Raw genomic sequence first — 15398 nt, forward strand, 5'->3', positions numbered from 1 at the left:
CTTGTGTTTCTTTCTTCGGTTGAGCACAAAAGAAGATATTTTGAAGAATGTTGGTAACCAAACAGTTGACGATAGCCACTGAAAATATATATATTTTTGTCAACAGATCAGCAATTGCACGGTCATTTCGATTCATGCATCTGTAACATCAGAAAAATCGACTGCAATAAAGAATAGATTCTGCATTTTAAACTGCAATTCAAGAAAATGTTTTAGCATTAAAAAGTATTACACTTTAGTAAATGTTGATGTTTTTGTGTCTTGCAGTCCTCAAGAACGACCCGCTCGGATGAGGAGAGGGACACTGGTTGGGACGCCTGGGGTGCGTGGAGTGACTGTTCTCGCACCTGTGGAGGCGGAGCCTCATATTCTCTACGCAGGTGTCTCAATGGAGGGTGAGTGAGCACGCATACATACATTCATATTTTCATGACATCTCAAACACGAACCCTTCCTTTAAAGCCACTGTACAGTATATAATCTTGAAATATCAGTTTCAAAATCATTCTGATGGCACACTGACTTCTAATAAGGCAAAGGGCATATGTAAGAGAGTATGTAAGTTTGGTGAGCATGTACGAAATTCTGTGAAGACGGCAGATTGCTTTGACAGCAACATATGTGTGCAGTATTACACTGTAATTAAATTATATATTTACAACAGGGATTTACAACCACTTAACCGTAGGGGGCTCCAAATTCACAAAAATACGCAAAACTACATCCACCTGCTTTAAATCTACATTGTAAAAAAATCTCTGTCTTATTTACCTTTTAAAAAAAAAAAAACTGTTCTGTAAACTGCTGTGAAATATATGGTTTTGCAAGTAAAAACTCCAAATTATCCATGATGAAAAACTGCAAATGGCAGATCATTGCATTATACCGTATTGACCTGAATATAAGACAATGTTTTTTTCTTGGAAATACATCTGAAAAAACGCGGTCGTCTTATATTCGGGGTTTAGACTTTGACATGTCAATAATACACCCACAACAATAGGTGGCGCCAAACATGCTTAAAACGAGTGTGCCATGAAATATTTAATGTAATGTGTGTTGCAAAGATCGTGAGTGAAAACAAAAGAAAAAGAAAAGCTTACAGCGGCATGAGTCGTGACTGTCATGTTAGCCTGATGGGAACAAACTTCCTCTGTAAGTGAGTTTTAAAATGTAAGACAGTACCCAGATTTGAAGACTACAATAAGATTTCACTTCTACTGATAATAAAATTTTGGTAGGCTACTATGAGATGGATAGCCTAAATGTTATATAATTCAGATGGGCTACCTGTTATTTTTATGGTAGCCTCTATCAAAAAGTGTATATTTTTCAATGTCATTGTTAGTACATTTTACCTGTATTTACCATACTTTCAAAACAAAAATTAAAATAGGAAAAATACGCAACATGAAAATTATTTAAGAAACAAATGTGTTTTACAGAGAGAGAGAGAGAGAGAAAAAAAAAAGATTTGGTTTTCAAAAAGCCTTTTTCCAAAAGATACATCTGGAAAAAGGGGGGTCGTCTTATAATCAGGGTCGTCTTATATTCGGGTCAATACGGTATGTAATTTTACTGTAAAATAAAAATGTTTTAAAAAGTACGAGTTACATTATAACGTACAGTGAAAGACATTTAAAATCAGTAAAACTTTTTGTTGAGTCAACTTTAAAAACTTTATTACCCATAAAATAGTTAATTTACAGTAAATTTCTAAAATGCCAACCTTAATAATGGTTTTACTTAAATTGACTGTTTTGTTACATTGTGTTATTTAGTGAATGTTTAATGCAGTGTCATGTCTGTTATCCTGACATGTGATATTCATCATGTAGTTTTATCTTGTGTATTATCATGGAGGTTATCAGTACACTTTAAGGTGAAAAGCCAAATTTGATAGTTCAAGTACATTGAATTTTATTGCACTATATAAAAGCTAACGGCTTCCGCAAACAAATGATGCTTTCTGAACTAAATTCACTTTCCTGTTTAGAGACAGATGTCTTTTGGCTAAGTTATTTGTTATCTGTCTTCACAGACCAGAGCACAGTAAAAAAAAAAAATCATGTCAAATATCTGTGTTTGTCATATTGTGCTCTATATGACAGCGCCACAGTTGATTTCAGTCGTCAACAGCAGATATCTGTCATTGTGATGTCAGGCCGCTCGTGGTTATGGCTGACCTCAGAGAGGACCGAGAAGTGCTTCATTTCCAGAAAGAATGGAAAACATGACAGACACTTTGGATTTAACATTCTGTCTTTCTCCCTCCTTCTAATTCCACTTCCATTTCTGCCTCACTTTCTCCTTCTAAAGAGAAGGAAAAAAGTTTTGTTGCTCAAATAATAATGTAAGTACACATGTCATTAATTATGCATGTGCATAATTTACATGACTTAGAATATATTACAGCGAAGTCGTTGTCATTAAAATGAAGCCAAGAGAATTGAATCATTCATGGATATAGCAACATGTGTTTTCTGGGTATAATATTAGTCTTGAAATGCTAATTGGCTTGTTTTGTTTTTAGCCAATTTTAGTTTCTTGAAGATTAAAATGTAAACATTGCTGACTAAAAAGTAAAGTTTGCTAACTTCACAATCATAAACTTCGTAAGGCGAAATGTCTGGGTTTTTTATTTTATTTTAAAACTCTTTGTCTTATCCAAGCTTAATATGCTTAGATATTCATCAGATGCTTCTCCTGAAAAGTGTAACCCACTGTGGGTATATAAAAATATTGTTTGACTAGCCAAACACAGCAACACTATAAACCCAAATAAGTTGGCAAAAGTAAAAAAAAAAAAAAAGAAATTGGAGTAATCAGTTACCTCAAAGTTTAAAGTCAAAGTTTAATTAAGAGTATTTTATTATTTTGTAATCATATATGTAAATTGCTCTTGAAATATCTAAGTAAGCTAACTTATACATTTCATTTAAAATTATAATATAATCTCAATGTAATATTTTAGAAGCAGAAATTTAACTATTAACTAAATCACTACTGAATCTCTCACTTGACATTAATCTTGTACAATATATATATTAGCAAAGCATGTTGGAAAATAGAAATCCCAGTCCAGTTTCATTAAAATTTAAGTTTGTATAAATGAGAAGAAACAAGTTCACTAAACTCAAAGTAATGAAACAATTCAGAGTACTCAAAATGTGTCAGTTTTGGGAACTGGACAGAAAATGAAAGTTCGGAATTCTCATAAAAGTTGATTTTTTTGAAAAAAAATGTAAAATTTAAGATTGCCCTACTCAAACCAGTTAATTATTTTGAGCATTAGGGTTTACTGGCTTAAGCGATGACGCAAGTTTCAGAAAGTGTTTTTGTTTTTTTCAAGTTCTCAACTCTCTCTTTTACTCACTCGAAAAATGCTCAAATTGTTGCATTGGTTAATATGTTGGAGACAATTTATGAAGGTATTTTTGGTGCAAAACAACTGAGTGTCCGTGACAGCGGAATTTGTAGTTGTAGAGAATAGCCACACATGTGTATCAGTCAATTTGAAGCCACAGACAAAAGTTGCAAATGTAGATTTGTCACGGATGCTCAGTTGTTTTGCACCAAAAATACCTTCATAACAATTCCACACTTAGGTGATATTTTGGAAGCAGATCCTTGCTTGTTTTGTCCCATTGTATACTGCTTAAATCAAGATTTAGACCCATTAGCCACTGCTGGTAGCATTCTGCAGATTTTCCATTAATATTGCAATGAAATGCATTTTTTTTTTTTTTTACAAGCAACACATACCGTATCTAAATAGCTTATATTTCATTATAGTAGATGATTGACTGGCAAGTTTTTTGGGGGGACTCTTAGAAATGTGAAATGGACTTGACATCATAGCTCAGTTGTTAGTAAAAGGTTTGGTACTGAGTCCCATTAGCCAATCAACACTGCCATAATGTTATTTTTCTATTGCTCTGGAGTAATTAGTCACATGCTATTTGAGACTCAGATGATTGGCTCCAAACCTGAGAGAGAAATTATGTACTTTCGACTGACTAACTGCCATTGAAATGAATGGGAACGCTAATGGATAGCTCTCTTCAGGTGTATCGGACCTCACTGAAGCAAACAGAGCAGTGTTTTGATAGCACAGCAGTGGAAATCACCCATTGAATGACTTATTTAGAATTGTTTATGCACATAATACTGGGATAGATATCTGTTTTTTTTTTATTGTGTTGGATGCAATTGTGTTTTTGTTGCACACTGCCCATTACTTCATTGCTGGAGGGTAGATGCCAAGAGCTTAAAGCAATGTACGTAGAAAATGGAAGTCACGCACCATTTAAGCTGCGATACTCATTTAATTGACCGGTTAGATCTGACTGAAAGCAAGAGAAAGGGCCAATTACGGCTTGCTTCAGGTCTCATTGGAAATGCTTCTGCTGAACCTCAACGTAAAATTGTTCTCAATGATTTGCAATTAAATGCTTCCTGTGTGAAGATTCGTTTTTTCCAAGAATATTCAAACAAAATGCAGAAGGGTTTCACGTCACTTTGATTAATGCCCTCTGTGAAATACCCTTCATAAGAGTTTTTGAACTCTTATGCTGTCCTTGGCTGGATTTATTTGATAAAAATACAGGAAAAACAGAAATATTATGAAATATTTTATAATTTATAATTACTGTTTTATATTTGAATATATTTTAAAATGTATTTTATTTCTGTGATGCAAAGCTGAATTTTCAGCATCATTAATCCAGTCTTCAGTGTCACATGATCCTTCAGAAATCATTCTAATATGCTATTTTGCTGCTCAAGAAGCATTATTTATTATAAATTTTAAAAACAATTATGCACACAAGTTTTTTAAGTCAAGCTTTTGTCTCTTGTCTTATGTACTGCTGCTTTTCTGTAGAAACCTTTTGGTTTATATTGTTCTTGAGTTCATTTGACAAATAGTTTGGGGATTCATACAAATATTTTTTTATTTCCCCAAATCAATAACCATTTTGATATTTGATGCCATTTCATCCATGCACAGAAAAATGTCTTGCACAGATAACGTCTTTACGATATTAAACGGACCATCATGAGTTTGCTGTGTGCTACTGGAATAACCTCGGCTCTCTTCCTCCTTTTGTTTATTGTCAGTAGAACTTTAGAAGTGCTGCAGCGGCGGCCAGCTTGTGTTGTGATTGCGTTCTGCTGATTACAGGAAGATCTGGAAGTGATTCCACAGCTGATTATGTGGTCAGCGAACAAAGACGCTCTTTCTGAATCGTAGCATCCGAGCAATATCGCTTGCACACAGGCCAGAGCACCTGTTAAAGAGCACTGGAGTAGAAATAACAGACATCGATGGTCTGGAGTGGAGACAGGGCAGGCTGTAGTTGACCTGAAAGAGAAGACTGACCATAAAAAGACAGTTTAACCAAATAACTCTATTCTGCCCCTTGAAGCAGCCTTAGGAATGCAGTGCATACTTGTTGAATTATTAATTACTGTTGGTTGCAGTACTGTTCAAAAAGCTTGGGATCAGTAAAATTTAGTTAAAAAAAAAAAAAAAAAAAAAAGAAAATTTAGGAAAAATTTACAAACAAATCAAACAATTCTGAAAAAATTCTCACAGTATCAGAATATGAAGCAACACAACTGTTTTCAACATCGATAATAATGAGAAATCAAATTAGCATATTAGTGTGAACATTTCTGAACATTTTAGTGTCAAGATACTATTATAGTTTTAATTTTTTTTAATACATATATTCTCTATTTTTTATTTACCATTTTAATTTGAAAGTTTTAGTTATTTTGTTGTGTTTTTCATAAATAGTTTTTATTATTAATTATGATTTATTAATTTTGATTTAGTTATTTGTTAACTACTTGAAATAGAAAGTTTTTAAAATATTTTATTTCAGTTCATATTTATTTTATTTCAAGGAAGAATTTTCTAATGGTTTTAATTTTATTTTACGTTTTAGTAGTTAACCCTAATAACTCTGTTTCTGAAGGATAATGTGACACTGGAGACTGAAAATTCACTGTCACCATCACAGGAATAAATTTTATTTAAAAACATATTGTAATAGAAAACACTTATTTTAGGCTGTAATCATATTTTCAATATTACTGTTTATAATATATTTTTAATCGAATAAATGCAGCCTTGGTGAGCATAAGAGACTTATTTTAAAAATATAAAATCTTACAGACTCAATTTTTAAACGGTAGTGTAAAATTTCAGCGCCAAGACAAATAATAAATCAAATGTTCAGCAGCTTTAGATCTCACAATTTTTCCGCTCTTCTGTTGAATAATATATTTCAGACAACTCTTAAATGGCACATAGGAACATTACAAACTGTGACTGATCACTTTATTTCGATAGTCCACTTTAAACATTCAACTTACAGTAAGTAACTTTGCAAGTACATGTCAACTAACAGTCATTAGAGTATTAGTAGACTGTCTGTTTAGTATCTTCTAACACTTTATTTTGACTATGAGAGACTTTGCAAGTATGTCAACTTATTCTACTAACCCTAAACCTACCCTACTAAGAGTTAGTAGACACGTAGTTGCAAATGAATGAGAATTAGTTGACATGTAGTTACAAAATTACTTATAGTTAGTAGAATGTCTAAAGTGGACTATCAATATAAAGTGTAACCATAAAAAGTATGCAGTATGCCGTGCACACTGTGCAGTATTCAGTAAATAAAAACTAGAATTTCATCCTAAACCGTTTCGCTCAAGGGGAGGACGATTGCAGAGAAAGATTGAGATCTTAATAACAGTCTGGCTGCATCTTCCTTCCACCCATCAGAAGTCTTGTGATGTGAACCTTTTCTGTTTAGGGTGACTGCTGCTCTTCTGAACGGGATTAATAAACTGAAATATGATAGGCTAATGCTTTTAGGCTGAGGTAATAGGACATTTAGAAAGTCAATATCCTGTTGTTCTTCTTTCTGGTTTTCTCTCTATTTCTGTCTCTAAACATCCTCTTCTCAAAACACATTGCTGCATATTTTGTACAGCTGTAGCTGGATTCCTGTTTTTGGAGAAAATCAAAAATGGCAAATCATTTCCTGTTTTTATAATTTTTCTTTTTTAAATGCACTTATACTTGATTGACCTGACTTAGTCTAAGTGAAAAATATTTCACAATAGACATTTTTTTGTCGAGGGAATTTATTTTTCAATATAGCATGCATTCATTTTATGTTCTCAAGAAGCGCACAAATAGACAAAGAGTCCCACAAACAAGTGAGCGGTTTAAAGAGAGAATAATCAAGAGCAGGTCTGAAAATCATTACTGTAGGGATACATATGTTCCTTTCCCCTTGATAGTGTACTGTAATATTGAGACAAAAGATGGAGGGACTGCACCACAAAGAACAATGACTTTGTAACATATCTGATTTTGTTGTTTTGTGTTTGTTCCACAGGAACTGTGAGGGCAGGAACATCCGCTACAGAACATGCAGCAATACAGTAAGTCAGTGTTACGAGGCCCACCAGCAATCTGTGTCTGCAGAAGCAGGTTTGCACAGAATTGGAGCGCCTGTTGTTCATAAAATTATACAGATCCCTCACACCTTGCATGTTCGTTTATTAGATATTTGTACTAATTTGGTCATTCATCCTGTTTGATCTGTTCAATCTGGTTTGTGAATGAATTCATTATTTCAGTTGAATCTTTTCATTGTATAATAGGCATGATCAGTGTGTAGTCTGATTCGTGAACAAATAACTCTTATAACCAGTTGTTTAATTGATTCTTTGATTAATTGTTCAAATGACTCACAATTTTCTTGGTGTAACAGCTCAAAATTAAATAAAAGTTAATGGAGTTGTTATGGAACCAGAATGGTGCCCTATGATTCAGTCAATAGTCCCCAACTACTGGACAAACTCATTTTGAGAGCTGTTAGATGCCCATGTGTCTCAAGGACCATTTTAATCAAAAGCCAGTGTTTTTCTACTATTGAAGTTGTTTCATCTGGAATCACATTCCTCCTTCACCCACAATTCCAATCAGAGCCATCTGGGAAAGATTCCCAGCATAACATTTATCCCATTTCCGTCAAAACAGTGAGAACTGATGCTCGGTCTTCCCTGTCAGGCTTTATAATTGCTGTTGATGAGGTCCATTGTCGAATTGTTCTTTTTGTTTCCATTACTGGTTCTGACATTGAAGACTTGTGATTTGTAATCGCTCTATCCGATGGAGACGCTTCAGTCACGGGCATCACTGATGATCTTTGCACATGGGGGTTTCAGAGCCGATCGGATGATTAAATGAGTTCAGAGCCCCGAGCTGCAGAGGAAGAATTGTGGTTTTCTTCAGTGCACAGGAGATGACATAGGAAATATTGTTTTTCAAAACATAGAGGCCTGCCACAGTTCAATTACACTGTCACCATTCATTAATGCACCCAGTCATCTGTATAAACTTTATGATGTTACACACATGATCACGATTTAATCTCGCCGCATTGAAAATAATATTTCCATTGCCATTGTCAGGTCAGCTGTTATTTTTGGGCCTATTAAATGTCAGTGTTTCTATTTTATAGACAAAGATGGTAACTCATTATATATATTTAGATTATGTAATCCAAAAATTAAACACTTGCTATTAGATTATATAACATTTTAAATAATGCTGTCAAACGATTAATCGCATCCAAAATAAAGGTTTTTGTTTACAATATATATATATTTAAGAAAAATATGTTATGTTTATATATTAAATATATTTATATATAATATAAAATATAGGAATATAAATGTATATACATGTAAATATTTTCTATATATATACTGTATGTGTGTGTATTTATATATACATAATAAATATACACAGTTCACACATATATTATGTGAACAAAAACTTTTATTTTGGATGTGATTAATCGCGATTAATCGTTTGGGCAGCACCAATTTTAAAATACTCATAATCAGACTACACACACAAAATGGCAGTAAATTATTTATAAATTACATTCATGATTCTTCCTAATTCTTCTGTTACATTTTACATTTTCCTTTCTAAAATTTTCCTTTCTAAATGTTTGGGAAATCTTCCAGTTTTGTGGATTTTATTAAGTGTTTAAATAAAATATTTTAAACGAAATAATTTATTTGTTTTTATATCAATATGGTACAGGATTATTGTTACTAACTATGATTTCCAGCATGTAATTTGTATTCAGTAATAGACTGCAATTTGTAAGAAATCTACCTAAAAATATAAAAAAATATTTGACAGGTGCCAAATCTTTCTTCCAATCAGGACTGTCCTCCAGAGTCAGGTGACTTCAGGGCTCAACAATGCTCCGCCCACAATGATATCAAGTACCAAGGACAAACCTATGAGTGGATACCTGTGACCTACGACCCTGTTTCACCCTGTGCCCTCCGATGTCAAGCCCGGGGGAAAAGCCTGGTGGTGGAACTGGCGCCCAAAGTGTTGGACGGCACTCGGTGCAAAGCAGATTCTCTGGATATGTGCATCAGTGGGATTTGTCAGGTGAATGTCAATGAACTTAAGCTATGTAAACTGATAGTGAAGCACCCTTTGAGTTTGAAATATCAGTCCATGACATTATAAGAGTTGCCATAAGAGGCACTGTAGCAAGCATTAGCTGTTTTCTATACTTGTTCAAAAATTGGTAGTAAATTTCATAAACAGTTACAAAGAAACGGCAAGTAACACAGTGAATTAAACGTGAAACTTATTTATTTATTTTAATTTTTTAATTTTTTTTTACAGTGTAGGGGTGGGTGATATGGTAGGGTAGGTTTATTTAACAGTTGCATTTAACCGAATAATAAAACTTTGCAATAATAAATAATATATATTATGGCAAATAATTGTAATAAAATATTTATAATAAAACATCACAATAATAAATATGTATTATAATAAAATAAATAATTATAATAAAATAGTTGTAATAAAGTAAAAGTTATAATTTTGATGAAATAAAACGTTTGATGTTATTGCACGTGCATGTAGTAATGCTTATCCACTGGTATGAGAGAAAGATCGTCCATTTGTTTATTTGCTTGGTTTTGGCTGTTTTTGTACTTTGTTTCTGGCTTGGATTTGTAAAATATTGTAAAAACGACTGTCTAACGGAAGTGGGAGCTTACCAGGTGCACTTGAACGCAGTGCGAGATGGCAGAACTCCCAGAAAACCAAAAGTAAAAAAAATGAAATCTGAAAATGTTATTTATACATAAGCCTACTTAAGTGAGCATTTACAGCGCTTAGGTTAATACATCTGTCCTTTAACGTTCAGTCTAGGCTTGTTGATGAGGTGAAAAACGCTCTTCTGAAGCCAAAGCCACTCAGTATTTACGAGGCAGAATTCTTGACCTTTTCAGCCCTGTTCTGACATGCATTTCAGTAATATTAGCACAATGAGAATACGCTTTACAGTTTTATCCAATTCTTTTCCTGAGTATATATGGAGCAGTTCTCCATCCACTGAAGTTACCAAACCATCTGCTTCTGCCATAGTATCAGTCTTTTTCACTGCGTGTCCAAAGGCTTAATGTTATTGTTTGGTGGTACTGACGCCAACAGGTTTTCCATTCTGGATATTTCTAACAGCGCAGCTCACATTTCCTAAAAATATAAAAAACTTGCAGTTAAAATGGAAAGATAATGAAATAATGACCATAAACATAGGAAAACTGTCTCTCTTTTTCAGTGTTACATATGTGGGGATTTGGGGTATATTTTGGTCACGATTCTGCCAGATTAACCTCAGTTCTGTGTCTTTGTGTGAGCAAAAGAGAGAAAGAGGCCTGAATCGACAGAAAGACAAGGGATTGAGTTTCCATTTGACCATGGCTCCGGTTTAGGACGTTAAACACAGGATGTCCAAAAACAGGGTCTCCAATTACTTGGAAACTAACATAATTACTTGCATACATAAAATAGTTTATTTAGCACTAATTTTGCATTCATTTTGCAAATAGCTTTCCAGTGCACCTAGAGCTTGAATAACTTTGCATTGTTTTTAAAGTTTCTTGGCTATGTTTGATGCGCTGAATACCAAAAATAGACAGAATTATTTACCCTCATATGGCTCTCTTTTCCAATAGGGAACACAAAAGGAAATATTCTGAAGGATGAATGGGGAGGAATGCTATTAATCCCTAAAAAGGACAAAAAAAACGCCACAAAAGTAGTCCATATAACTTATGCACAATATTCAAAGTTCTCTGAAGTCATTATCTTTTTGTGGACAGGCTGGAACAACTCGTAATTCACTTAAACTCTTTAAAAATCTCTTTTGTGGTTCTGAATATATTCAAAAATGGTGCATTAAAGCCAGGTTTGACTTCCATTTGCTCTTGCATATTGTGTAACTGAACAAGATGTATACATTTAAATATATGGAAGTCTTAATAAGATTTGAGGGCATTATTTTAATCAAATTACAGCTTAAATTTATATGTGTTTGTCTATATGTAAGAAACACAATGATATCATATGGCTCGGAAGACTTGGAATATATTGCACGAATCTTACTTTTATGGAGATGTTTTGGTCATTTGTGGAGCTCAAAGTATTTCATTTTGTTGACGAGAGCTTCTGGCACATTCAGCTAAACTTTGCTTTTCTGTCCCACCAAAAAAAGAAAGTCGTACAGGTTTGGAACAACATGATGGTACGTAAATGATGACAGAATTTTAATTTTTGGGTGAACTTTCTTAATGTTTTCAGTAGACTCTCTGTTTTCCATTTGGCCCACGGCAAAGAAACACAATATACTCAAACCAAATCAGATGCAATCATCAGTATTCAATGCAGTACTGCACGGTAACTGAATTCGACAATGTTGATGAAACTTCTCTTGCGTTGCACCTAATTTGACCTCAGTCCCCGTGAATATTAGGTAAATTGGCGTAAATGAAGCTTGTCTGTTTGCTTGTGCTTGTTTACCAGAGCTACTGGGTAAAGTTTTGCAGTTTGCTTTCTCTGGCTGCTTTCCCTATTGCCCCGCTAGTGTAAACAGAATTTTGCATTAAAACTGTGCAGCTTTTCTGGTGCAGATGGCAGGTTCCTAGCAGAGCATCACTGTCAGATGCACAGATTTCTGGGTAAATATTGAGGAATGCTGGGGGGAACATGTGTGGGGATGAAAACTTATGAAAAATGATTCCTTATTCTTGCATGTTTTATATGTTGGCTCTCCATGAATTTTTATGATGCTTGTTAGAGCTTAAACATTGTAGTTTGGAGCCGTGCGCTGGCCAGTTTCTCAATCCACGTCATTTTATTGTCAGTTTCTATTCTGTTATGGAGGAAGCATGATTTGTTGGTTGAGGTCCTGCAGGTCTGTTTCCCGCAAAATCAGTTGCCTCTCAAAGTAGTGTTGCAGCTGGAGGGATGAATAAGGAAAATGTTAAATTCAAAATACTGTTGTGGATAATGAGTCTAATTTGGAGTCTAAGTCAAGTTTCCCATTTTGCCTTTTTCTGAGTTATGCCTCTGTTTTTTCCAACAGGAAGTTGGCTGTGACAGACAACTGGGAAGCAATGCTAAAGAGGACAACTGTGGCGTGTGCGCTGGAGATGGTTCCACTTGTCGACTGGTCCGAGGCCAGGCTCTGCCTCACGTGTCACCTGAAGAACGTAGGTACACGCATACATGAGCACATGTTTGTGGTTTTGTTTTTACACTATTGCTCTGTTTGTTGGAGCATCCCAAGCAGCCAGTCACAACAACATAGGATCTACCCAAGGCCGTAAGCACCATAGACACTGCATCAGTGGTCTAACAGTGCTTGCCAATATCAAAATGATGCCCAATCAAATTAAAGTAGGTGGAGTTTACTGCACTGTAAAAAGTGATAAGTTGACTTAACTTAAAAAAAATGTATTAAGTTAATTATTAAGTAAATATTAATAATAAAAAAAAAACTTCACAATTCACTTAAATTATTTTTTTAAATGATCATTTACTTAAAAAAATTGAGGAAATCCGTTGCCTTAAAATTATTAAGTTAAGTCAACTTATCACTTTTTACAGTGTTTTTACAAGCAGAGCATGAATTCCAGCACAAAGTTTCAGTTTTAATTTTCAAAGAGAGTGGAGTAAGATGGAAGTAGTAAAACATTTAATATTTGACAACTGTTTTACAAAATTTTAAATGACCGACAGCTACGACTTTTTTCTCAAATATGGCCATTTTGGTATCATTTATGTGTAATTCATGTAATTCCTAACTGAATGTTGGGGTGTTGAAATTTTTAAGTACACAAATAGGTGTGAATTACTTCCCTGCTAGAATTAGAGCATTTCCTTTACTATTCTGTTCCTTTACACTTTATAAAAAATTTTTTTTTTTTAAATTGTCCCCTCCAGGGTTCAAGACATCATTATGGCCTTGGATAAGCCAATGACATTTGGACTGGAATTGTTTATAAATATAGTTAAGAGTTTGAGTTGTGTTTTTTTTTTTTGATTTGGGGAAAAAGTATAATTGTAATTGTATAATTGTACTTTTATATAAAAATTGTGATTTAAAATGTGTTTTGTTTTGTTTTGTTATTATTTTGTTTGTAGGGCTGCACAATTTGGCCAAAAAAAGCAGTTCTATATAATAATAACAATAATATAGAGACACTAAACAAATACAAAATACTTGTATTTGTATTTTTGTCTTTGTGAAAAATGAGTATTTAAGAAAACAACTATAAAATAATAATAATAATAATATTAATAAAAACAACAACAATAATATTATTATTATTATTGTTGTTGTTGTAATTATGATGATTATTATTATTGTTAAATATTAAACAAATAATAAATTATTATTATTATTATTGTGACATTTCAGTGTAACTGGCTTTTACATTTTAACTGACTAACTAAATGTCTATTTTTAGCATTAAGAAAGCCATAAATATTGATACAAAATGTTATTATGGTGGAAAACCACAGGGAGCCCTTTAAACTTTTCTTTTGTTGTCAGCAGCCAGTTTATAAGAGCTTTTCATTACAAGTTTGGGAAGATGGTTGGCGCATGTTGCATTACCAAATGCAATCCAAACTCAGAGCAGATGCAGAAATGAGCAGTTCTTATGGAGCAGCATTAACTCTGAGACACTGAAAACACTGGATCATAAGCTGCTCACGTGTAAATGAACACAGTGCCACGCTTCACTCTGAAACACGTATATTTATTTAATTGAATCACAGCTAATTTAATTTAAACTGATTTAATAATCGCACTAAGCCCTATCACGGTTTCATTTTTGTTTCGATTAACTGTGCCACTCAACATGATACTATGCATTTAAATAAGTCAGTGAACTTTTCTCCCTTTTTCTTAAATTTGAATGTTTATTGCTGTATCAAATCAAATAATCCTCAAGGTTCAGAAACACTCTAAAGCCGTAAACTCGTATGTGTTTTAAGCAGTCTTACATTCCCTGTGGTCTTCAGTTAGTGCAAACATTGGCAGCTTTATTTGCCTGCTTAATTTATGTGAATGCCAGTAGAGGGATTGTTTGCATTCTGGGACTGAAGATAGAGTTATTGATTCCCTTTAAAGCGTGTGAGGGAATCTCAGCCCATTTGTGAGAAATAACACACTTCATGCTGTGGCTCTTGCTTGTAAATAGCTAGTTGTCATTTATTTAAGATTATTACCCAAATACTCAGTTTGTGTTTCTGTCTGCTGGGCAAGGATTGGTTATTTAGGCAGGACGCCATTGCTGAAATCACGTCTGTTTAAAAATATCAAATAACAGAAGTGTTTTATGTGACAACCACACCCCAAATTAATTAAGACAGCTAATTTTTATTTCTTCACATGGTACAGCTGAATGTTGCCTTTAAACATTCCAGCCTGAGGAACACAAGGCTATTTCTGTGGCACTTTGTTCTCGCCTTGAGTTTTATATTGGTTTTGGGAAGATTCTGCAGTGTATTGTGTTTGGTGGCTGCCGAGGATTTTTCCTCATCCAAAAATTCCTTTGTCTTACAGCAAAATGCTCCAACGACTTTGATTACGGTGCCGTTCCAAAGCCTAGTTGGCTGCACAGGCAGCATTTTAAGGCATCATAAGCACACTTCCCACGCAAAGGCTGTTCCAAAGCGTAGGAAGCGTGACTATGCTGACTTCTAAGATACCTTTGGCAACATCACATGTGGAAAAATACATTACAATGACCCCATGTGAGATGGATGACACAGGACAAGTTAATTATAAATATACACTGCCGTTCAAAAGCTTAGGGTTGGTAAGATTTTTTATGTTTTTAAAAACCGTCTTATGCTCTTCGAGGCTTCCTTTTTTGATAAAAAAAAATGCGGTAAAAACAATAATAAATTTGAAATATTATTACAATTTAAAATAACTGATTTTCTATTTAAATATGTTTTCAGATGT

At 33.9% G+C, this 15398-nt stretch overlaps 1 protein-coding gene across 1 annotated transcript in view; it reads left to right on the top strand.

Moving 5' to 3' along the window:
- The window catches only part of adamtsl3 (ADAMTS-like 3), a 183362-nt gene that overhangs the window by 94925 nt on the left and 73039 nt on the right, over positions 1–15398 (top strand). The window contains 4 exon segments of the mRNA XM_058780368.1: positions 268–395; positions 7422–7467; positions 9272–9508; positions 12504–12630. Of these exon segments, the coding sequence (XP_058636351.1) occupies positions 268–395; positions 7422–7467; positions 9272–9508; positions 12504–12630 (538 nt within the window).

This window comes from Onychostoma macrolepis, chromosome 07 (assembly GCF_012432095.1).
Source record: "Onychostoma macrolepis isolate SWU-2019 chromosome 07, ASM1243209v1, whole genome shotgun sequence".
Taxonomy (NCBI): domain Eukaryota; kingdom Metazoa; phylum Chordata; class Actinopteri; order Cypriniformes; family Cyprinidae; genus Onychostoma; species Onychostoma macrolepis.